At 39.3% G+C, this 22,839-nt stretch overlaps 1 protein-coding gene across 8 annotated transcripts in view; it reads left to right on the top strand.

The window, feature by feature from the left end:
- The window catches only part of SULF1 (sulfatase 1), a 184,772-nt gene that overhangs the window by 157,071 nt on the left and 4,862 nt on the right, over positions 1 to 22,839 (top strand). For 7 of the 8 annotated variants that reach the window (XM_064706210.1, XM_064706208.1, XM_064706207.1 and 4 more), the window contains 9 exons: positions 11,182 to 11,398; positions 14,552 to 14,789; positions 16,451 to 16,547; positions 16,635 to 16,729; positions 17,140 to 17,205; positions 17,697 to 17,869; positions 18,847 to 18,989; positions 19,094 to 19,217; positions 20,112 to 20,145. In XM_064706210.1, coding sequence (XP_064562280.1) covers positions 11,182 to 11,398; positions 14,552 to 14,789; positions 16,451 to 16,547; positions 16,635 to 16,729; positions 17,140 to 17,205; positions 17,697 to 17,869; positions 18,847 to 18,989; positions 19,094 to 19,217; positions 20,112 to 20,145 — 1,187 coding nt within the window. The remainder of the gene's footprint in view (positions 1 to 11,181; positions 11,399 to 14,551; positions 14,790 to 16,450; positions 16,548 to 16,634; positions 16,730 to 17,139; positions 17,206 to 17,696; positions 17,870 to 18,846; positions 18,990 to 19,093; positions 19,218 to 20,111; positions 20,146 to 22,839) is intronic. The other variant, XM_064706213.1, reaches the window with a different exon arrangement.

Raw genomic sequence — 22,839 nt, forward strand, 5'->3', positions numbered from 1 at the left:
TTATAATACTTCCCTACATTTACTCTAATCAGTTACAGTTAACATCAGTTAAATTAAAATTACATTCACAGAATGAGTGATTGCTGACATTCTAAAATAGTGAAATTACTGGTCTGTGGGAAGCTGTTGCTAAATGTCTAAAACTAAGAATAAGCATTTGGGGAATTAATACACCACTAAAAGCTAGTTCTTTATTTAAATTTACTCTAGTCAATACTCAGTTTATTTGAAAAGGAGAACACAAGGAAGCTGAAAAAGAAAAAAAAGATTTTTCCTGTATTAAAATGAGGTGCGATCCTGAGATCTGCTAGTTCCAAAATCTCCAAGGCTGAGGTACTCAGGATAGTACTTGCTTCAGCTTGTTTTCTCTTTAAAAGAAAGGAAAATATAGGAATCTAGCATAATAATTTTTTAATCAAAAGTTTCAAAATTCTTTTTTTTATGCCCAATGTGTATCTGAAAATAGACTTAAAAAAAGGGGAGGGGGGGTTGAAGAGAAAATACTAAACATCTGTAAAACATAAATATAAAATACCTTCACTGTTAGTTTTTAATGTATTTAAATTTTCCAGCACCACTGACATGGCATCACTTCCATTGTAGATCACGTTGTAGATCACTGTCCCCTTGCTGTTTTTGCATAATCCCCTTCATGGGAGGACAGTTTCCAAGCACTCACCCACCTCCTTGGGAACATCTCAGAAGTGAGATGTGCATGGGATCTGTTCACTCCTGACTTGTTTCCAGCAGTCACTGACGTGGGTCAGCAGTGAGCCCATGCCAAGGAGAGGAGCTCCTGCTGAGCTGCATTAGCAGGAACACTGCTAACAGGTCGTGGGAAGTGAGCACTCGCCTCTCCCTGGTGCCTGTGGGCTGCACCTGGAATGCTGCATCCGGGCTGGGATCTCCGGCAGCAGTGGGACTTTGGTGCGCTGGAGCAAGTCCAGGGGAGGACCCCAGAGATGGGGTGGAGGTACTGAGAAGGGGCAGAAGTTTGTTTGGCCAGGGGAAGAGAAGGCAAAGGAAGGAGCTAATTGTTTCCTTTGATTAACCAATGGCTAATTAGAGAGAAGACAGACCCAGGTATGTCTTGGAGGTGCACAGCAAAAGGGCTATCAGTCAGAGACAAGTTGCATCGAGGGAAAGTGTAAAGAGCTGCATGGAAAAAAGTGTTACCATAAATATGATTAAGAACTGGAGCCCAAAGAGGCTGTGGAAAGTCCACTCCAGGATACATCTAAACCTAATAATGTTGTTGCTTTGAGGAGGAGGATGAACTAAATGATCTCCAGATGTTCCTTCAGTGCATGCTCTTAATATTTACTTGCTTAGTACCTAGCCTTGAGGATTTCATGTTTTCTTCTTCCTCCTCAACTTCATAACTTGGGAAGTGCTGTTTATGAACTTGTGAGTTATGGGTCACCTGCTCATGTCGTATTTTGGTATGGACCAGATTTCAGCCCCTGCCCTGCCTCAGCTGTTGATCTGTGCTCACCCAAAGCACAGACAGTCCTGTCACATCAGCCAGATTCACTCCCCTGGAAAAGGGAGCAGGAGCTGGTGGGCTCCCTGCTCAGCTTGGGGCTTGGAGAGGGGTAGACATTTCCTTTGTGTTCCCTCCACATCTCCAATGAGAGAATGCTCAAGAAATTGTGATGGGAACAGGAGGTTTCTTTCATAGTTCGTATGCCAAATTTGTCACCAGTTTACATGGTGTAACTTACTGAGGTCACCTGATTGAGCCCAATTGGTTTAGCAGTGGATGCTGATGGGTTTTAACACTTTATTGGTTTGCAGGGTATTTTAATATTTCATTGATATATATTTACCTTCTCAGTAATAAGCTACACCATACAGAAATATTGATTCATCTGCAGTGTTCATCTGCAGCACTCATCTGCAGCATAAATCTGCTTTTGTTTTAATATGGGAAACACTTGGTGTCAGCTTGTAATAAAGCTTTGTTAATTTTCCAACAGAGCAGAAAAAATAACATGTGAACAAATGTTTCTCTGGATTAATACAACCTTATCATGACACAAATCTCTTCTCAGCTTTCCACTGGAATGACCTGAGACAAGAATATATGTTAGTTCAGGAGGTTTAGAGGCAAGCTGCTCTTAAATCCTCCAGCAGGTTATTTTTCTTGAACTCATTCCATCTTCTCACTCATGAAATTCTTCTGGATACTTAACAAATATCAAATAAAACCATGTTAACTGTGTTTTCATTTATACTTTTTCTTTCTCTCTTCCCTTACCTAAACGTGTAATTAAGGAGTTGAGTTAATTCATAAGTATTTATTCTTTTTCTCTCTGGTCTGAGTCATAGGAATTTTCCTAAGGCATAATTTTGACTTCTGGGACCTAACACTCTTTCCCAGATCACAGTTACCTTATGAGGTCTGGTGACTGATAGGCTGGATGTCTCCAGTGTACTGCTCAACCCATTATTTATAATCAGTATCAAATCCATAGCCAAATATGCATTTTCATCCTCTTAGAAAAATTACACAAACCACAATCTTTTTTTAAAATTTTCCCAATAGAATTAAAAAAAAAAAAAAGAACCACCCTCTCACAATGAGGACTATGAAGCACTGGGTTTAATATTTCAGCTCTTAGATTGGATGACTCAGCAGCGAAACCCAGACATGGGTCTGTTTATTTTATGGGCATACATCTCCTACCATCTGCTCAACACTACCTGCCAGTTTGTGAACAGCAAAGGTCTGAAACTTGTAAAGATCCGTGGCCTTCTGCCAGCTCCAGTGAGCACTGACAGTGGGCAGAGCAGGAAAATGCATCGTGCTGCCCATGTTGGTACGGCACGCATGCACATGAGCTCCCACTGTGCTGGACAGGTACAACGCTGTAGCTGCACCTTCCCTGTGCCCTCTTTTCATGTGCCTCAGCTTTAGAGATGCATAATATTGAGTTTCCTCCCAAAGAACTCCATCCCAAAACTACCCTTAGGAAATAATGTTTCATTTGGAGAAAATGCCTGAAGACTGTACAGTGAGATTTTTAGTTAGATTAGGTCTCAGTGTATTTTACCGTGATCTGAGGTTTTACGGGTAGTCACTGGAGACATGTTGCTGAATCCAAACATCAGCTTTGTGGTAAATGTGCAAGATTCTTCTGGCTCTGATCCAAAAAGCATGTTTTGTAGCCTGTGCTCCTATTTCTCACATATTTTTCACCCTCTAAAAGCCTAGCATAAGAATTTAATTTCATTATTGATATTCATATTTATCAAATTATCATATCAGCATTCAGTTGAAAGAATATCTATTTGCCATACTGAAAGAGCACTTGCCATCAATCAGCTCACAGATAATATTGTAAAGGAAATTAGAATGGGGCTTATTAGGTGTAGTCTGGTTTGGCTCGAGTATCTATGTTCTCATAAAATAAATATCACAGACCATACATTTGTATAGGTCAGCTTTATGACCAGCTGCAGAGTATGAATAAAAACACATACATTGGTAAGAGCTGGCCAGAAGTGTCAGATGGCTGGCCAGCCACTGACAGCCAGACTGTGAGCACCCACTAAAACCAACTAAAATTATGCTGTGGCATATTAACATCACTCATGGATTCTCCAGATTCCAGAACAACCTCCTGACTTGCAGGAGTCAAAAAGCACTTGCTGATCAACCTGTTTTATCAGAGCATTGATTCAAAGCTGTCTCTTCTCACAGCTGACAGAAACTTGCCTACTATTTAGTTGCTCAAGAATTCGTAGGAATTGCCAGAAATTATGATACTTCTAGTTAAAATACCACTCTGTTTATGAGTTGAAACCAAATATGAAGATAAGTTCCTTTATCTGTAAAAATAATCTTTCAAGGCATGGAATTTCATATTTCAGCCTAAATAGTTCACATTTCAGCCTAAATATTTAAGTTTTTATCAAACAGAGAGCAGCTCTTCCCAGATTTGACAATCCTTTAAATTCAAGCAATTCTTAATTGGACGTATGAAATCTATTCTGGATAAAATCCAGAGATATTCCAGGAAGATTACTGGATTCACTGGTTTCATCTCTTTCAATGCACAACTGTGTTCAACATTTTCACTATCATCTTACTGGTGTTCTCTAACAGAAAGACCTTTATGGTAGAGTGGCACAGTTCTTAACAAAGCAAATTCTTTAAACCTCTATTAAAGTAACTCTCTGTACCAAAAATGTCTAGACAGAAAACACAGTTTATGGAAGAATTATTTTTAACACTTGCTGTAGTACTCCTTTGAGGTTATCTTTTTGCAGAGTTTCCATTCTAAAGTATCCAGTGAAATGGAATATAAGCTGAGTCCTCTGCAAGTTAAATGTATATGACACAATAGTAACAGATTATTATTGGTATTACTATTTATAGCTAAAGGATTAAATTTATCCTTTTCATTAGCTCCTATTTGTTTGCACGTGATAGTGGAAGTTTATTGGATAACAACAGAAGTCTCTTGATGCTGAGCTGTAACTATACAGGCAAGTTAATAGATTTGGTAGAGAATGCTATGCAGGAGAAATATTTGCTGTCTTGACCTAGGTGCCTACATTTCTAGAGCTGACAGTGCAGTTCATGCATATTTTATAACTAGAGAACTGCTATAACTGTGACACTTAAAATCAATATTGCCCATACAGCAAGAATGCAAAATTTTGTAGTCTGTAAAATTCCTAGGCAATTTTCTCTTTCTTTCTTTTCATAAGCTTGTGATGTAGCTGAAAATTGCTAATTTTTATATAGCTAATTCTGTTATCTAGTGATTAATTCCTTCATTCCTTTTTTCCTCCAACTCCATCCCTATGCCTTTATCTGAAAGTATTTCTAAAGCCTGTCATACATTTCTGCCCATCAGTTCTTGTAGGACAAACTTCTTCCCTATCTGTTGAACCACGACCGTTGCGTTTTTTAGGAACACATCTCAGGGGCTAAGGCTGTATGTAAATAACTGCTTTTGAATATATTCATGTTGTCAGACTCTGGAGCATGATCGAACAGAAAGTGGTTCATTTACGAGAGAGTGGCGCAAAACTTGGGATCTGCCATTACAGGCTGCATCTACTCAGCTCTAAAACGGAGGAGGAGATTTTTTTTTCCCACAAAAATGCAGCAATTCCAAATTTCCTGAGTGAACCTGGCAAACCATCCCTGTTAAACAGCTGCACTCATGTGCAATGCTGAAGTACTGCTGAGATGAAACAACACAGATTAGTATTTCCAGGGGCATTCAGGAGCCTTGGTCAGCACCAGGGTTCGGTTCTGCTCTGTCAGGATGCACAGAGGACATGACCTTAACCAGCAGGCATTTCTCAGTATTCAGGTTCAGTTCAGCAGAACTGAACTGCTGCTGCTCTGTACTGTTTACCATAGACAACTAATTACAGGGCACTTTTCAATATGTTGTGTGACACAGCCTCTTCTAATGGCCCAGAGAAAGCAAAAGCAAGACAGCTCTGATTGCAGTAGCACAGCCCTGAGCCAGACTCCTTTTCCAGCATTATCACATCAAGTCCCCTGGCAGTCCCCCAGGTCTGGTTGCTGCTAATGAAGGAAAATGGTGCTCACATATTCAGCCTGTGACGGTATTTCCATCTATACTCTTTTCAAACTTGGAGAGTACTTTTTGAAACAGGAAAAAAGGGAAATGAGATCTTGAGGACATGTTTAAATTCATGAAGTCTTCATTTTTCAGGCCTTATCTTAACATTCCCTAGGCTGAGCAATAATACTCAAAGTCAGTCATACATTACAAAAATGAAAAAGCACCTGTAAAAATATTGCTGCTATGTTATATTTCCGGTTGCATGTTTTGCAGGGTTTCATAACTTTGTGATAAAATCTGACAAGGTATTTAACACTGACGTGTCTACTGCAAATACTAGGTGTTTACATTTCATAGAAACCTTTAGCTTGCCCACTGTTGGGACATTTTTCATGACTTGTCTAATTCATTTCCCCTCTATATAAGGGAGCAGCAACTGTCTCAAATGCATCACAGTCTATTAAATCCACAAAGCTGATTGGAAGTCCTGCCTAAGTAGCTATTTACAGTGGAGCACATCACAATGATTCATTCTGAATATATACTTTTATGCCTTAATTATAAGCAGTAATGAAATAGACTTAATTTTAAGGCTGTGGCACAACTGATTAATACCAGGAAATTGAGACCCCAAGTAGTTATGAAGACAATTGGTGTTGTCTTCCTTACAAGTCACAACTGGAGCTGTGCCAGGTAGCAAGGCAAAGCAAAGCCACCAAGGACAAACCATCCCTTTTAACCAGTCCATGTCCTACCCTTTGTCTTTGAAATGCCATTATAAGGACAAACATCTATCCCCGGAAGAAAGTGCATCATGCTGGTGCCATTATCCAAGGAAAAGCTCCTGCTGCAGCACCGTTGCCTTGCTTGTCTCAACACTGAGGAACAGGCACAGGTATTTACATGTTTAAACTTCAGGTTTGGCAGAGATTAAAGCAGCACAACTTCTGAAGGATAGGGGATAGGATAGAATAGGGGATAGGATAGGATAGGATAGGATAGGATAGGATAGGATAGGATAGGATAGGATAGGATAGGATAGGGGATAGGATAGGATAGGGGATAGGATAGGGGATGGATAGGATAGGATAGGATAGGATAGGATAGGATAGGATAGGATAGGATAGGATAGGATAGGATAGGATAGGACAGGATGGGGGATAGGATAGGATGGGGGATAGGATAGAATAGGGGATAGGATAGGATAGGATAGGATAGGATAGGATAGGATAGGATAGGGGATAGGATAGGATAGGATAGAGGATAGGATAGGATAGAATAGGATAGGATAGGATAGGATAGGGGATAGGATAGGATAGGATAGGATAGGATAGGATAGGATAGGATAGGATAGGATAGGATAGGATAGGATAGGATAGGATAGGATAGGATAGGATAGGATAGGTGTAGTGGTTTAACCCCAGCCAGCAACTAAGCCCACACAGCCACTCACTCTCTCCCCCACCAGTGAGATCAAATGGAGAATTGGAAGAGCAAAAGCTGGAAAACTCGTGGGTTGAGATAAAGTTTGATATGGAAAGGAAAAGCAGTGTACACAAGCAAAACAAGAGGGAATTCATTCACTCCTTCCCAGGGACAGGCAGTTTTTCAGCTATCTCTGGGAGAGCAGAATTCCATGACATGTAACAATGACTTGGGAAGACAAAGGTCATGACTCCAAATGTTCCCTTCTGCCCTAACTTTATGTACTGAGTGTGATGTCCTACGGTCTGGAATATCCCTTTGGTCAGTTGGGGTTGCCTGTCCCAGCTGTGTCACCTCCCAGCCCCCCCAGCCACACCCAGGCTCTGCACCAGCGTGGCAGCAGAAAAAGCAGAAAGGCCTTGGCTCTGTGTAAGCCCTGCTCAGCAATAAAAAAACCACCTCTATATTATCAACCCTGTGTTCAGCACAAATACAAAACAGCCCCATACCAGCCACTGTGAAGAAAATTAACTCTACCTCAGCCTAAATCAGCACAATAGGATAGGACAGAACTATTTCTGTTGGAAGGGATCTACAACAATCATTGAGTCTGACTGCCTGGCCACTTCCATGGTGTGTCATTAACAGTACTTTCCAAATGCCTTTTGAACACTGACAGGCTTGGGGCAACAACTCCATCTCCAGGAAGCCTGTACAGTATTTGACCACTCTCTTGGTAAAGAAATGCATCCTAATGTGCAATCCAAACCTCCCCTGGCACAACTTTGAACCATTCCCGCATGTCCTATCACTGAATCCACATCACCCTGCCGGCTTTCCCTCCTCAGAGAGCTGTGAAGAGAAATTACATTGCCCCTCAGGCTGTTTCTTTCAAACAAGACAAATCCAAAGTCCTTAGCTGCTCAGTCCTTTGACACTTTTATCTCCCCTAAGCTCCTTTGCAATTTGCTGACGGGGCAGGGAAGGCACTGGGAAGAGCTGGCAGCCAGCACACACAAACCCAGCCAAGGCTCCAAGTGCATATGCAGAACAAACCCTGCTTGGTTCAGGGTGGCTGTAAACTAGCAAAGCTCCTCCCAGTGGGCTAAGTTCCATCAGCTTTCAGGTGTGGGGTGTCAGTGCTCCACTGGAGTGGAAGCATTAAAGATCCTTTTTCACCTTTGCTTTCCTTCTGAACCTAAATTGAGGAGGAATGTGAACTGAAGGCAGGGAGCTGAGGTGAGAGGGAAATAGTGGCTGGAGGGTAGGTGATGAAATGAGATGAAAGAAGGAAAAGATGAGTCAATGACAAGGAAAAAGGCTGACACAGATGAAGTTTCACAACATGACTGAAACAATATAACAGCTTGTTGCAGCCAAATGTCAGGAGCTTGGTTTTTTCTCTACTATTGGTTTAGAGTTTTAATTCTGAGTTAGTTCTCTTTTCTCCTACCAAGATGAAAATAAATGAGTGCAAGGGTCCCTAAATCAACAGGCAGCCAGAAGCAAGGACTATCCTATATTCCTATGGCAACAGTGAGTTGTTAGATTGTCTAAGGTGTCTTGTGAAATATCACTGTAAGAAAGAAGATAAACATGGGGAAAATAAGAAAACATATACAAATTAAAATTTTATGAAGCCATATTTAGCTTGTGTTAGCTAATGGGGTTATTTAATTGATGGAGAAATAGTGATCCAGAAACCAAAATTAATAGTCCTGACCTTCAAAGAATAGTTTGTTATTCAAACTGGGAAAGAAGGTAGAAAACAGGGGATATGGCAGTGCATTCAGCCAGAATTTTCCTTTATGTGCATTAATGCATTTTATAGATCTAAAGATGAGCAGAAGAATCATTATGATTTAACTGCATAAGGCACGCTCAGTGTCTGATTGTGCTGGCATGGGCAAGGATTCAGGAAAGTTAGACTGAAAATTCCATCATAGAACTCCAAAGCATCTTTATAATGACACTCTTTTTAAAGTAAAATTTTAAAAAGGAAAATGAAAGAGGAAATGAATCACATTTAATCCCTGTTTTAAATAGGGAACTATTATTGGCTTGTACTAGACACAGAGCGTGTTGTTTCAGTGTTAGTCATAATACTGTTAAAAACGATCTAAAAGGTTATTGAAGCCACTCCTACAACCTCTTGCTATGATTAATGCAAAGAGACAAAGAGAATACTTATTCTACTTTAAAATGCTGCTTTTGAGACTCCTTAAAAGCCAGTGCCATATGTTTATAAATGTAACACGTACCCAATAAAGACAGGAAATATAGTGGTGCAGTCAACTCTTATCCTGTAACAATCATCTCTTGCTGCAGAAGGAAGAGAGCACATGCTATGGGAGAGTAAAATGAGCAAAGCTTTACAGCTCTTGGACACCTTTTCTTGTAGAAAGTTACATTGTCACTTATAGATGTACCTTTACACTGAAAGTCTGGGCACAAGTGTAATTTCTCTGCCAGTTATTGGACTTGTTCAAATTAAGGTCCTTTTACACATGGCTTACTGTTCTGAGATCAGAGTCCTGCCAATCCACAGGAGGATCTCAGCATGGAATCCATCTTTAATTCAGCCCACATGTTAGGCCAGAGAGTGCACTCATGGTGCTGTGGTTCAGACTCACATCAGCTCATTCCTCGGGTTATCAGGCCAGAAAATCTACCTGAGGCTCAGTTTTCTTTCTCCATTCTTCAGTCAGCGTGACAACATCCCCAAAACAGTCCAGAGCAGCCATTAGTTAATGGAGCTTACTGAAATGTGCATGCTCTGATATTAGTGTCCATTTCAAAAATTAGATTGGCAACTCCATTAGGACCAGCATTCATCTGTCTTGTTATTATTAATGAGGCAAGAGAAAGCTACTTATGCTATTCAGTCATGGGAACCAAACAAAGGACACAGTACAGAGAAACTTTACTCAAACTGCAGCGAAAAGGTTCCAGTTACCAATAACATTACTGAGTTTTGTTCTTTGCAATATCCAGCCAAGCTTAGTGCTTTGTATGCAAACTCTGTTCATTGTGGCTTAAGATGAAAAAGTGAACAAAACTCACTGAGTAATAGTAATTTATGATTGCATTAAAATTATAAATAAACAGAGCTATTTCTAGTTCTACCTATTGTTATTCAGACTGCTGCTGACTTAAAATCTTCACAGACTTCTTATTTTATGTAGAGTATTGTGAATGCCATGTATGGCAAGCTTTGGGTGTGGGCAAAGGAGCTCTGATCTCTTTTGATTTTAAACAACATTTAGGTTTTTTAAAACAGTATGATGTGGAAAGGAAATTAAACTCCCAGTTGTTTTTTAATTTCAAATGTGAAGGTGATGGGATCCACTGGAAAAATCCACCTGGAATCTTCCATCTGGTTCAGTGATGTTGATAATTAAGTCAGACAGATATTGTGCAGACAAACTGGGAGAAAAACCTGTTTCCTTTCATTCTCCCACACTTGCTCTGATATTCAGCACACACACAATGCTTTTTACAGGTACTCCTTCCAGAGCTTTTCCTCCCAAGTCTCATACAAATCTCATGACTTATAACTCCAAAGGAGTTTATCCAAGATAATTTCTTGTTTACTGTCCCTAAGGTTCTTCCCCTTGCTTGCACCTGCTGACTGTAGGGAATGCTTTATGTATTTTTCTGTAGATTACATCCACAATTTGTTCTTTTCTTTCCAAAACACTCTGCAACTGAACCAGTTCTTCCTCATCCATGGATTGGGGATTGTTTTTATTTTTCCCTGAATCATGCTAGAAAAATCCATGTCACAGAACAAAGTACTTTTTTTTTCAAAGAAGAAAAAGGGTGGGTGACAACTGCCTTGCTACTATTCCTTGACTCAGTAAATTAAGACTTTTAAGTTGCTCTTTTCAGGGATGTGTGTAGTATAGATACTCTTGATTTATATATATATATGTGTGCTTGGTTTTTGTTGGGTTTTTTTCATCTGGATTGTATATTTTATGCAGATTTGAGGTGATTTCATTCAAGCTTATGTTTTCCTAGCATGAGAAAGACATTGTGGAGAATGTGCCTGAATTTTTGCCCAAAAATATTTCCCTTCTCAGTTTGCTATTTAAGGGACTGCCTAAATTTAAAAATAAATTTACCTGTCTCCTTTTACTGAAAGCAACAGGGGTTTGGAAGGCTGCTGGGAAATCACCTTCATGTCTCTCTCTTGCAGAAGTGGCAGTGCACAGAGGATGCTTCTGGCAAACTCCGAATCCACAAGTGCAAGGTGTCGAGCGACATCCTGGCCATCAGGAAGAGAACGCGCAGCCTCCACTCCCGGGGCTACGGCGGCAAAGACAAGGACTGCCACTGTGGAGACACTGATTACCGGAACAGCAGGGCCCAGAGGAAAAATCAAAGACAGTTCCTGAGAAACCCTAATGTGCAAAGTAAGTGTTACTTGATCTCTTGGACTCTGAGGCAGAGAGCAGGGGGAAATGGCTAGCAGAGCATTTTCCTACCAGTGTGCTCTTGCTTTCACCTTCGTGTCTCATGAAGATGTCCAGAACTGGTAGTCAGGTTCTGCATAACTGACTCTGTAATAAGTACCTGAAGTGGGCCTAGAACTGGAGAGGGAATTTAGAAGGGCATTTAGTGATAGGACTAGGGGAAATCACTTTAAACTTGGACAGAGTAGGTTTGGGTTAAATATTAGGAAGAAAATCAGTACTGTGAGGGTTGTCCAAAGAGGGGGATGCCCCATCCCTGGATGTTTTCAAGGCCAGGTTGAGCAACTTGTTCTAGCGGCAAGTGTTCCTTCCCACGGCAGGGGTGCTGGAACTGGGTATTCTTCTCCGTCCTTTCCAACGCAAACCATTCTGTGATTGTAACAGCAGCAAGAACAACGATATTTATCCCTCGGATCAGGGCGAGGAGCAGCCTTTATGCTGCGGCGCGGCGCTGGTGGCGGTGATGCTCTGGTGCCACCTCTCGCACGGCTCACACACGGCAGCCCCGCGGTGGTTCGGGCCGCTGCCTGCCCAGGTGGCCGCGACAAGTGTTCTGTAGCATGGCTAGGGCTGAATTCACTCGCAGGTTGGTGATGCCCCCCACACATGGGCTCCCCGAGGCTGCTCTCGGACCCGAACTCTGCCCGGCTCTCCCTTCCCCTCTCCCTGCCCTGCTTAGCGGGATCCTCGCAGGGACACACAGCGAGATCACAGTGTCCTCTAGTGGAGCGGGGGCTGAAGCGATTGTACGAGCGGGTTTTAGGACTGTAGCACTTGGGTTTCTTTCTGCTAATGATTTCTACAAAAGAAGCCTATGTGAAGAGGCTGTTGTTTTAAATGGAGCACGATTTTTCTTCTCTCTGCCCAGCAATGCGAGTGAATTTCTGTAGCTGAAGCAATAGCAGCAGATTTTAGAATTTGTTGAAGAGCAGGCTGTGTTCTGCTCTTCAACAGGAGAGTGCAAGACTGGGGAATAAAATAAAGATGGATCTTCAAAGCAAGATGTTAGTGAAGTTGTACGAGAAACAAAAGTTAGAAGGTGCTGCACAGATGTCTATGAACTAAAAACATAATGTCAGTATCATTCCAAATATTTCCTGATTTAAAGCCCCCCACACTGTGGATGTGAACAAGAATCCCTGGTATTCTTTGTACATTCAACCACAATATTGTCTGTCTTAAGTTGTCTCATTGTTTGGCCTAAATACTGTCCTGATCTAATTTCTTCCATTTGTTTAGTATGACCTGAGGAACCTCACAGTGTGTACTGGCAGAGCTCTGCTGAAAAGTGTACATGCCACAGGCTGCCAGGGTGATTCTCAAACTGGGGAATGTTCCCTCAAGGGATATTTTTGTGGGGAGATACCTTCTGTGTACCTTGGAAAGAGGTGCTGCCAAGTCACCAGCAAGGGCTGAAAGGGGATTGTGAGTGGAACAAGTTACTTGGAGAGAGAAAGTAGGGGAAGGATGGAAAACATCTGAAGGAGGCATCAGAAAAAGTGGTTTTGTTATGCTTTAATTCTTTGCAATGTTCTTACATCTCTTCCTTTCTCTGCCTCCAAATCAGCCTTAACACTCCTCTGAGTAGAGTGGAGAAAGACTCATAGTGATGAAATATTTTGAAGGGAATTACTAATTCAGGCTTGTCTTCAGATGATACATGCATGACATGCCTATATATTCCATCCTTTCAGCCACTTGTTTGCTAAGCAGTATGATCAGAGGCTGTCAAATGCAAGAAATTGTCCCATCCGACCCTATGAATCTTATACATGATTTTATTAAAGAATAATTTGGTTACAGACCAGAAAGATGCTTTGAGGCTAGTTTTTCTGTTGATGAAGATGAATGTCCTCATTGCCTTGACTGAGACTTTTTTTCACCTGGCAGCAGATGATTGCTGAAAATGTTTAGTACAGGGTGGTTTGAATGAAAAGTTCAATGAGGCTCACTATCTTCTCCTTGAAAAGATTCTTGCAGGAAAGAGTAAGCCTGTCTCTCAAAGACACTAACATAAAAACTTCACTAGAACTGATGCTGCCTACCAAAGGCAGTACTTTCTTACAGATGCTGTTTTCTGCTGGATAAATTATTGTTAGGTTACATGGGTGTGCTCAACATAGATGCAACAAATGGAAATGCCCTGCAATTGACTTTTTACAAGCTTAATTTTGTATGTCTAGAGCTCTGTGTGTGCTTTGCAAGGCACCATTGCTAGACACAACACGCTTTGGTGTGGTATTGACTGTCAGTTTTATCATCTTGGTTTGGGTCAAGTGCATTTAGCAAAAGAAGTAAAAAGTGTAAGTAAGGTCTTTCAGACTGAGACTAAACAGAGGTTCTCTTGTACAGGAAATTAAAGACCTCTCAAAAGAGTTAATTGTCTTAGTTAATCTTACTCATATACACAGTAACTAAAAGAGTTGTGACCCTACTAAGCTTAGAGCTTTCAAGGGGTAAAAGTGGCATAATTAATCTCACTGTAGCTCTGCAATGCAGCAATTCTTTGGTGATCACATAATTACAGATGACATATATGTCAAAGTATATGTACATATATACATATAGATACATACAGATACTGATATCTGATGGATTCTTACCCTCTAAATTCTTACCTTTAAAAAAGAAAAGGTATTAATTTTCAAAATTAATTTTTTGCTCTAAAGTATGCATTAACATGTCACATGCCAATTTACAGATGGTGGCCTTGTTTCACAGTACTGAATGATTTCATTTTCTAAAGTGGCTGCTAATCCTGTGTTCTCTGTTTTTTTTAGTGTCTCTTTCTGAATATCTCATTTCAGAGATACTGTTTTTTATTTGAAGACTTAGATGCTAACTGTAGCATAAGGTCAGACTAACATGAAATGCAAACCTCGGAGCAACCAAAATTTCATGCTACTCATGGAACCGTGGGGCACAATGTATCAAAAAAACATTAAATAAGTTTCTGTAAAGTCACAGAAAATATCAACTGGTTTCATTGAACTGCATTCTTCTCCTTGGAATATGTTTTGTGTTCATGACACAGATCATGTATGTACCTATGTATACATATATATTTGACTGTGAATGTTTCTTCTGGTTCAGAATACAAACCTCGATTTGTCCACACTCGCCAAACCCGGTCCTTGTCTGTGGAATTTGAAGGTGAGATATATGACATAAATCTGGAAGAAGAAGAGCTGCAGGTGTTGAAGACCAGAAGTATCACCAAGCGTCACAACGAGGAGGAAGGAGAGGAAACTGCTCGCGCTGCTCGTGACACAATGGTCGCTGATGGCGCTGATGCTTTGGGTCAGCCCAGCTCTGTCAGAGTGACACACAAGTATGATTGCTTTCTCTGTATGGTGTTTCTGTTTCTTAAAACCAAATCTTCATTTTCTAGCTCTTTTCTTTCTCCCTCTGTACAACATTTAGGAACTTGAAACTGACATCACAGATTTTAGATACACCTGAGTTGTATCTTTTAGGAAGTGGAATAACTTATATTTAGTATGTGTATTTTAAATGGAGACCTCTGGTTAAGATTTTATTTCTAGGGAGAAGCAGACATCTCTGGAGGGAAATTCATCCCTTGTATCAAAACATGAATCGTTTGATGGATTAATCACCCTATTAAGCTGATGCTTCTGCTGTTTATTATAAAGTTTAGACTACAGTTTATCATAGAGGCCTAAATCTGAGATTACTGAAATCCCACTCTACATGGGGACAGATTAGATCAGCTACATCATGTTTCTTAAAGCTTAGTTGTTTGCAGACATTAGCACTAGCTAAGATGCATTAGACCTTTTTATTCAAGATACACTAAATCTGAATGAAAAGGCAAACATCTCAAAATAATTTTTAGTTTTAAAATGTTACTATGATTTCTTTCAAAATTCAGGAATATGTGGGCAAAACAAAACCAACTTTGTTGAATCTCTTTTATTATATGTGAAATGTAAATTGAGTTTATGTTTTACTTCTTTTTTTTTTTTTTAGGTGAATACAAAGGTTAGTTTTGAATAGTAGAAATTATCCTTTCTTACACTGATAATTTCCAGCCATGGAATTATTAAAGCTTTAAATCATTTTCCAGAAAAAATATGATTTCTCCATAAAGTGTTTTGACCTTTACAGAATAGCATTACTTTCAGAATTCTTTAAGTGAAGAAAAAAACAGAATAGGATAACATTGGAAGAGATAACCATCTACATCTTTTTTCTGTTATTCTTCTCAAAAAAAGAATGGTAATGATGAAGGAGAACCCAAAGAAAAGTCCTGTCTATAAAATTATATTTCTCTAATTAAGGAATTTCTGTTTGTCAGCCTGGTGACTTTGAAAGCCCAGCCTGCACTCTGCTGGATTTTTTGTCTCTGTCCACTGCCTTGGTCTTTCTTGTACTTCTTTTTTCCTCTTGGTAGAACTGTTTTTTCAAACACAGTTATGAATATTTTTGTCATTGCGCTGTTTTTTTACTCAAGTGCTCCGTAGACTTTTAATGACGTGTTTGAACTCTTTCTTCTAACTTTGGTTCTTCTTGGTCTTTATTGATTATATTGATCTTCAGCCCTCTGATTCTGTGTTCTCTTCTAGAGTGTTTTGTGTGCTGGGAAGATGAGCCACATTCATGTGGCAAGGAGAAAGTATTTCTCAGCAGCTGGTGGTTAAATAAACAATGGCACTTCTGATTAACAAGGAACTTTAATTTCTGAGCAGATTTACTTCATTTTCAATTTCATTTCTGATTAAATAAGAATGTATTGCATTTTTTGCTTAGCATGCACAGGCCATCTGTTGTGGATGACAAGTTTTCCAGAGAAAACAGATAAAAGCAATTGCTGCTATTAAGTCAAGAGAGGAAGACCTTGTACAGTTTTTATTTGTTTACTAACAATATAAAAATTTTGATTAGGAATGTTGAAAGAAAGCGAAAAATGGGGAGGGTAACTGGGAAAGAAGGTGACCTTCATTTTCCTGTTTCTTAAACTCACATATGCAGATGTTTCATTCTTCCAAATGACACTATTCACTGTGAGAGGGAGCTGTACCAGTCTGCCAGAGCCTGGAAGGATCACAAGGCTTACATTGATAAGGAGGTAAGAGGTATTTTAAAATCTCAGTGAAGTCTTTACACCGATAGCTTTGCAAAGAATAATTCTGACTCAGAAATATCCTCTTTGCAGATCGAAGCTCTCCAAGACAAAATTAAGAATTTGAGGGAAGTTAGAGGGCACCTAAAAAGAAGAAAACCAGATGAATGTGATTGTAGTAAACAGAGGTAAGAGAGGTGGTGCTAAGTACTGAATACTACTCTGATTTCTAAGGCTTATACGTTTTCCAGGGATTTTGAGATTGAAAATAGAAAACCAAAGCTTTATTGATATTTATAACCTTTGTAGGCCTCTTTTTTCAGTTAGGCATGAGTAGAAGCTACTGTGAACCACAAGAAGATAAACTTTAACATTTTAAGATTATATATATGTTTGTATTCTACTAACATGTTTGAATCCAGCTGTAGTTCTGCTATAACCTAGCATAGGATCACTCAGTTAGAACTTCCTTAAATTAGGTGAAATTTTTAAGTCTGTATAGTTCCTTAAGAAAATGTCACCCATAGTATATTTCTGTTTTGGTTTTGTGTTGAAAATAGTTTAATTAATTAATAATTCCTAAATTTTTTCCCTGTAGCTATTACAACAAAGAGAAGGGGGTAAAGGCCCAAGACAAACTCAAGAGCCATCTTCATCCCTTCAAGTAAGGCTATTATTAACCTCTCACTCTCACAGCTGACTTTTTGGTGACTGGATAAATGTAGTTTTGGGCATTTGGGGAGTTTTTTTGGTTTGGGTTTTGTTGTGTTTTTTGTGGAGAGAGGTGAGGGGAAGAAAAGGTCTCATGTAGCAAGCTATCACAAGAAACATTCAGTAGTTTTGGGCCAACTTGTGAAAGTTTATGGATAATATTTCTTCAACCTATTGATAGAGAAAGGATGAAAACAGTACTATTAGAAACTGATGAATATTTTTTTAAGAAGATCCAGTAAAACCTAAATGCAGCAGTGCATCCTTTCTCATGCATGCTGAAGGGAGCACCTTCTCCTAGCAGCTGGGGAAGCTGAGCTAGAAGGTCCCGTTCTCATCCTTTCACCTTTATAAAATCCAGAAAGATGTAGAAACCACTAGTGCTGTTGTCAACCAAACAGAGACTGTTCTTAGTCAGCCATGCCCATCTTCCTCCCTGAGCAGAGAGGCAGCACAGGAGGTGGATGGCAAACTGCAGCTGTTCAAGGAGAACCGGAGAAGGAAGAAGGAGCGCAAGGGGAAAAGGCGCCAGAAGAAGGGAGATGAGTGTAGCCTTCCCGGGCTGACATGTTTCACCCATGACAACAACCACTGGCAGACAGCACCATTCTGGAACTGTGAGTCTTGTGCCAAAATGTAGATGTGATCTAGGTTATCCTCTGCTGTATCACTGGTTTTCCACTTCATGCAATAAGAGCATTATTCTGGCCTTTAATGTTGCCAAAAACTTCAGCACATAAAAGGCCTACTTTAACATTTTTATTTCGAAGTATATAATAAACAACATATCATCACCAAAATGCAGATAGTATCCCTTATGAATTCTTCCCATTATTCCACTTTTTATATGCTAAAATATTTTCAAAATCACAACTGCGTAGCACTTGTGTATATGAACAAAATATTAGAGGTAAAGGATATTTTGTCTCTTTAAACTTCAGAGTAATCTATATACTATCCCATTGAGAAAAACTTTTCACAGGATTCAGCATTAAAAACCAGTATTTTCCTCACTTGGGATGATGGAGAAAGAAAAGTGACTGAAAAATTTATTTGCAGAAATTTCAAGATCAGGTGGTGATTAAGTTACAACATATTTGACCCCAAACTGAAAATTTGCTAAGAACATCTTTTCATTTGGAGAAAGAAATTGTCTCCTAGAGATAATCTGTTCTGATTGTACTAGGACTTCTGCTATGTACTTTACATTTTAAAATATTCCTAAAGTAGTCATGTGCATGATTTTTGTTTTAAAGACAACAATTACATTAGTTAATTTCTTTTTAAATGCATAGTAACAAAAAGTTATAAAAAGAGTTCTCATATTGCTGTGCATTCTGGCAATGCTTCAGCAGCAGTCACAGGGTAAAAAGATGTCCTTTTGACAAAGTTCACAATCTAAAGAGGGGTTACTGTATTGCAATGCCATTCCTATTTTTATTAAGTGTTCACAGCTAGTCAGAGTACTCAAATCTAAATAAACCTAAATAAAAACCTAAGGCAATGCTAGTATTGTATTACTGTGTTTAACTAGTAGAAGAAACAAGCATATTATTTCTGACTGAAAACTAATAACTTGTTTGTATAATTACAGTGGGCTCTTTCTGTGCTTGCACAAGCTCCAACAACAACACTTACTGGTGTTTGAGAACAGTTAACGACACCCACAATTTTCTGTTTTGTGAGTTTGCAACCGGCTTCTTGGAATATTTTGATATGAACACTGATCCCTATCAGGTAAACTGCTTTCCCTGTTACAAAATGTCATTCACCAGACTCCTCCAGGTTTTCCTTAATTTTTGTTAACAAGCATAATTTCCCCTGGTTCCTCTCTTTCTCAGCTGACCAATACAGTTCACACAGTGGAAAGAGGCATTTTGAATCAATTGCATGTCCAGCTTATGGAACTGAGAAGTTGTCAAGGTTACAAGCAGTGCAATCCAAGGCCAAAGGGACTTGAAACAGGTACAAGATAAATAGTACTGTTGATTTCCATTTTATTAACATTGTTTTCATCTACTTAAGTTCTAATTGTGTCCATGAAGTGTCACTCTCCTAAGTATTGCTCTGAACAATTTGGAATTATCCATATACACCAATCATGCACATCTGTATGACCAGGAGGCTTCTTTGCAAGTCTGCACAGGTTATTCTTGACAGATATTGATGGCAAAACCCATCACTTGGCAGAAATGCTGCAGGAGGGATATCATTATTGGAGCTAATCAATAACAGGTGCATGCAGATCTTCACAGCCATAACTCTTTTCTCTCTTGCAGGGTTTATTTCTTTAGTTTTTGCCTCCCAGTATCAGGTGAGGCATTAAATCCTGTGTTTATTTCAAAATGCTGTTTGCCTATGTCAACAACTTCAGGTTCCTTACCACAACCGAGACTTAACGTTGCAAACTTCTAATCACCAGTAGCCTCCTTCATTTTTGAAGAAAGCAACATTTCTTTACAAGAGTCTCTGAGTAAAACAAAGCTATTTTTACTTCAAGTCTCTAGAACTCATTGCACTTAACTTTGGTTGGTTGAACATTGTGATTTATTATTTTTTCACAGGAATGCTCCATTCTACATAATTTGTGGTATTGCCTCTTTGTATCTCTTTCTACATCTACCAATGTTTCTCTTTTTTCTAATTGTTTTGGGGTTTTATTATTTTTGAAAACCTGTGGGTTTTTAGTTCTTTTATGTAAAACTTCCAGGAAATCTTTGTTGGACTGCAGCTCTGTCTTTATTTAACACAGTACATTTCTTTTTAGGAATTAGATGCTGTGCATGGAAAACTACATTTTGAATGGTTTTACAAGTTCTAAACACTAACAAAAGTTACTCTTGTATTTTCCTATATCAGGAAATAAAGATGGAGGAAGCTATGATCCACACAGGTATCCACACTTTTTTATTCTCCTCAGCAGCTTCTTTCCAAATAATTGCATGACTCCAGTCCATTTCAACTAATGTTGCACACAGCGTAGCTTTCAATGCATGCATTTTCTAACTACCCTACACTGAACTTGGCCATTGTTTTTTAGATCTACCATTCTGCATTTAACGTAGCTCATTGTCATAGCAAGACTTCATACAGCTCATATTTCATGCCTGTACTCCTTAGATGTCTGCCCAAGGAAAATTGCACAGGAAGAATCACCTCTTTTGGGTTGCTCTTGTGTTATCGTGTTGATTTTGGATGGGTTGGAGGTGTTTTTCTGGTTTTATTTAGTAGGTCTTCACAGCTGCTTTTTAAATGTAAAGTATGCTTAAAAGGCTTTCTGAAGTACAAAGAACCTAGTCAAACCTATGGAAGCAGAGCAAAATCTTCTCACTGGCTTTTGGAAATGTTGGCAGATACCACTGTAGGCAAAAGCAGTGCTCAATATGAGCAGCCTGTGCTCTGAAGCCAGCAGCAGAGTGTTCAATTCAAGTGTGGCAGAAAGATGAAACTCCTTTGGGCTGGGACCAGATCAGAGAAGCATGAAATAAAATTTCCCTGAAAGGTTGTATTATTTGAACTGAGGAAAGGCACTAGGTGAGGTTTTTCAAGCCTAACACTTGAGCCTGAGGAATACATGACAGACGTCTCTTTGAAAGTGTATTTTTCTCTTTAAAAGTATACTTATTGTACCTACATGTTTATCATTCAGAGCCCTGTGTCTCCTGGTGGAGAAACCAAAAAAACATAAAGCAAAAAGCTAAAGAGACTGAAAAAACTGCAGGTCTTAAGAGTACTGCACTTGCTGTTCACTGAGCAGTACTTGTTCTCAGGGTGAAAACCAGATTAACATCTGTGGAGTGTCATATTTAGACTGGACTCCTTTTCACAGTTTATCAGTTTTATACATTTTCACCTCAATACACTTTGGAGGAGTAGCTCCTGATACCCATTGCTTACTTGAAAAGTAAACAAGGGAGTCCAAGGGGTGTACAAGTCTACACAAAACCTTTTTCACAGAATCTTTTGAAAAGAACCTTTTCATTAGTTTCCAGGAGTCAGAGAACAATTAAGCTAATGTATCTCAATGTATAGATCTCCAATTTAAGCAGCTAAATTTTCTTTTGCAGCCAATTTTGTATTTCCTAGTTTTGGCATCTAGGAAAATGATAAGCTTTTGTTTGGTTTGTATCCCACTGTTTGCATTGCTCATTACAGCCTGGTGGGAGCTGGTTGCTACAATGATAGAAAGCAATCCCTGTAATTATGCTTTTAAGTCTTTCATTAGAAGGAGTCCTTGAAAGTAAGCATTCCTCATTTTAACTACAGATCTAACAGAAGTGGCATTTTTGAATTGTAGGATTATATGAAATAGTAGACCATACAAGATTAACCTTTAAATTTTATCTTCCTACACTGTTTAGCAACAAGAACATTTTAAGTTCTGATACCAAAGAACATAGAATAAACATTTTGCTACTGTGACAAATAGCAGTATAATATAACAAGCAATACTGTTCTGTGTTGTGACATTGCAGACACCCAGTTTCTCAGTTTTCACATTCAGCATTTTTGGTTCAAGCCCCATCCTGGTGGAATGTTTTTCTTTTCTTAAATAAAACAAAAACCAATCAACCAAAACAAAACAAAAATTAACCAATCCCATTTATCAGGAGTCATTACAATGATCCACTAGAAGATCCTTTTGTTGCTGCCTGGAGAGAACAGGTGGAATAACAATGGAAAGTCATCTAAACTGCTCCTTAGGCTTCCTTCAGATCATGTAGCTTCTCACTCAGACCTGTTCCCAGTTCGAAATGCCCTGAGTTAGTGAAGCACTGCCTGTGCTGCAGTAAGGCACTGGGCCAACAGCCAGATGTGGAAATAGCCAAATAATAGCCAAAATGTCCCCTTTGCACAAAGGGACAGAGAGCTTCAGCAGGGAAGAACTGGTGCCACCTCTGCCCTGTGACGGATGGAGTGTGGCTCTGCAGACAAGGTGATAACAGGATGTGTGAACTGCACATTCCTCTCTCCTCTCCTACTTGTCTGAAGTTTTTCAGAGCCACCAAGGATATGATTTTACCCACCTGTCTTTAATCTCAAAGAAGACATATTCAAATCTCTTATTAGTTTTGAGATAAAACAGGCACAGATGGCATTATAGAGGATGCCGGGGTAGGATAAATGGAGAGTAAAGCTTAACTAAAACTTGATCTACAAATGAAAAAGCAAACAAACAGCAAAACAGGGGAAAAAAAAAGAGCAAGTTTTGCTTTCAACAGCTGCCCACAATTTTTTTTTTCTCTTTTGGATCTATATTGTAGCTGAGAAATTCCAAAATGTTGATCAAGGAAACTACTGCCATGCTGTTTCTCAAATGCAACTCATCTGCACTTTCCCATTTCATACTTATTTGTAACAAAATTTCTTACAGGGGAAAACCTCTTCTTTCCTCTCCTCTTCCCTCTGTTTGCTTTAATTTCAGTGGGAGACTTTTCATGCTTACTGCAAGTTGTGGAATTAAACTGTGAAGTAATTTGCTCAGTCAACCAAAATAGCTCTCTAGGACCTTAAGATTTTGCTTCCCTGTTTGTTTAACATATATGAATATAAGTTATCTCTGTCTGCAAACAAGCTGTTTTCCTCT

Source organism: Zonotrichia leucophrys, chromosome 2, assembly GCF_028769735.1.
Source record: "Zonotrichia leucophrys gambelii isolate GWCS_2022_RI chromosome 2, RI_Zleu_2.0, whole genome shotgun sequence".
Taxonomy (NCBI): Eukaryota; Metazoa; Chordata; class Aves; order Passeriformes; family Passerellidae; genus Zonotrichia; species Zonotrichia leucophrys.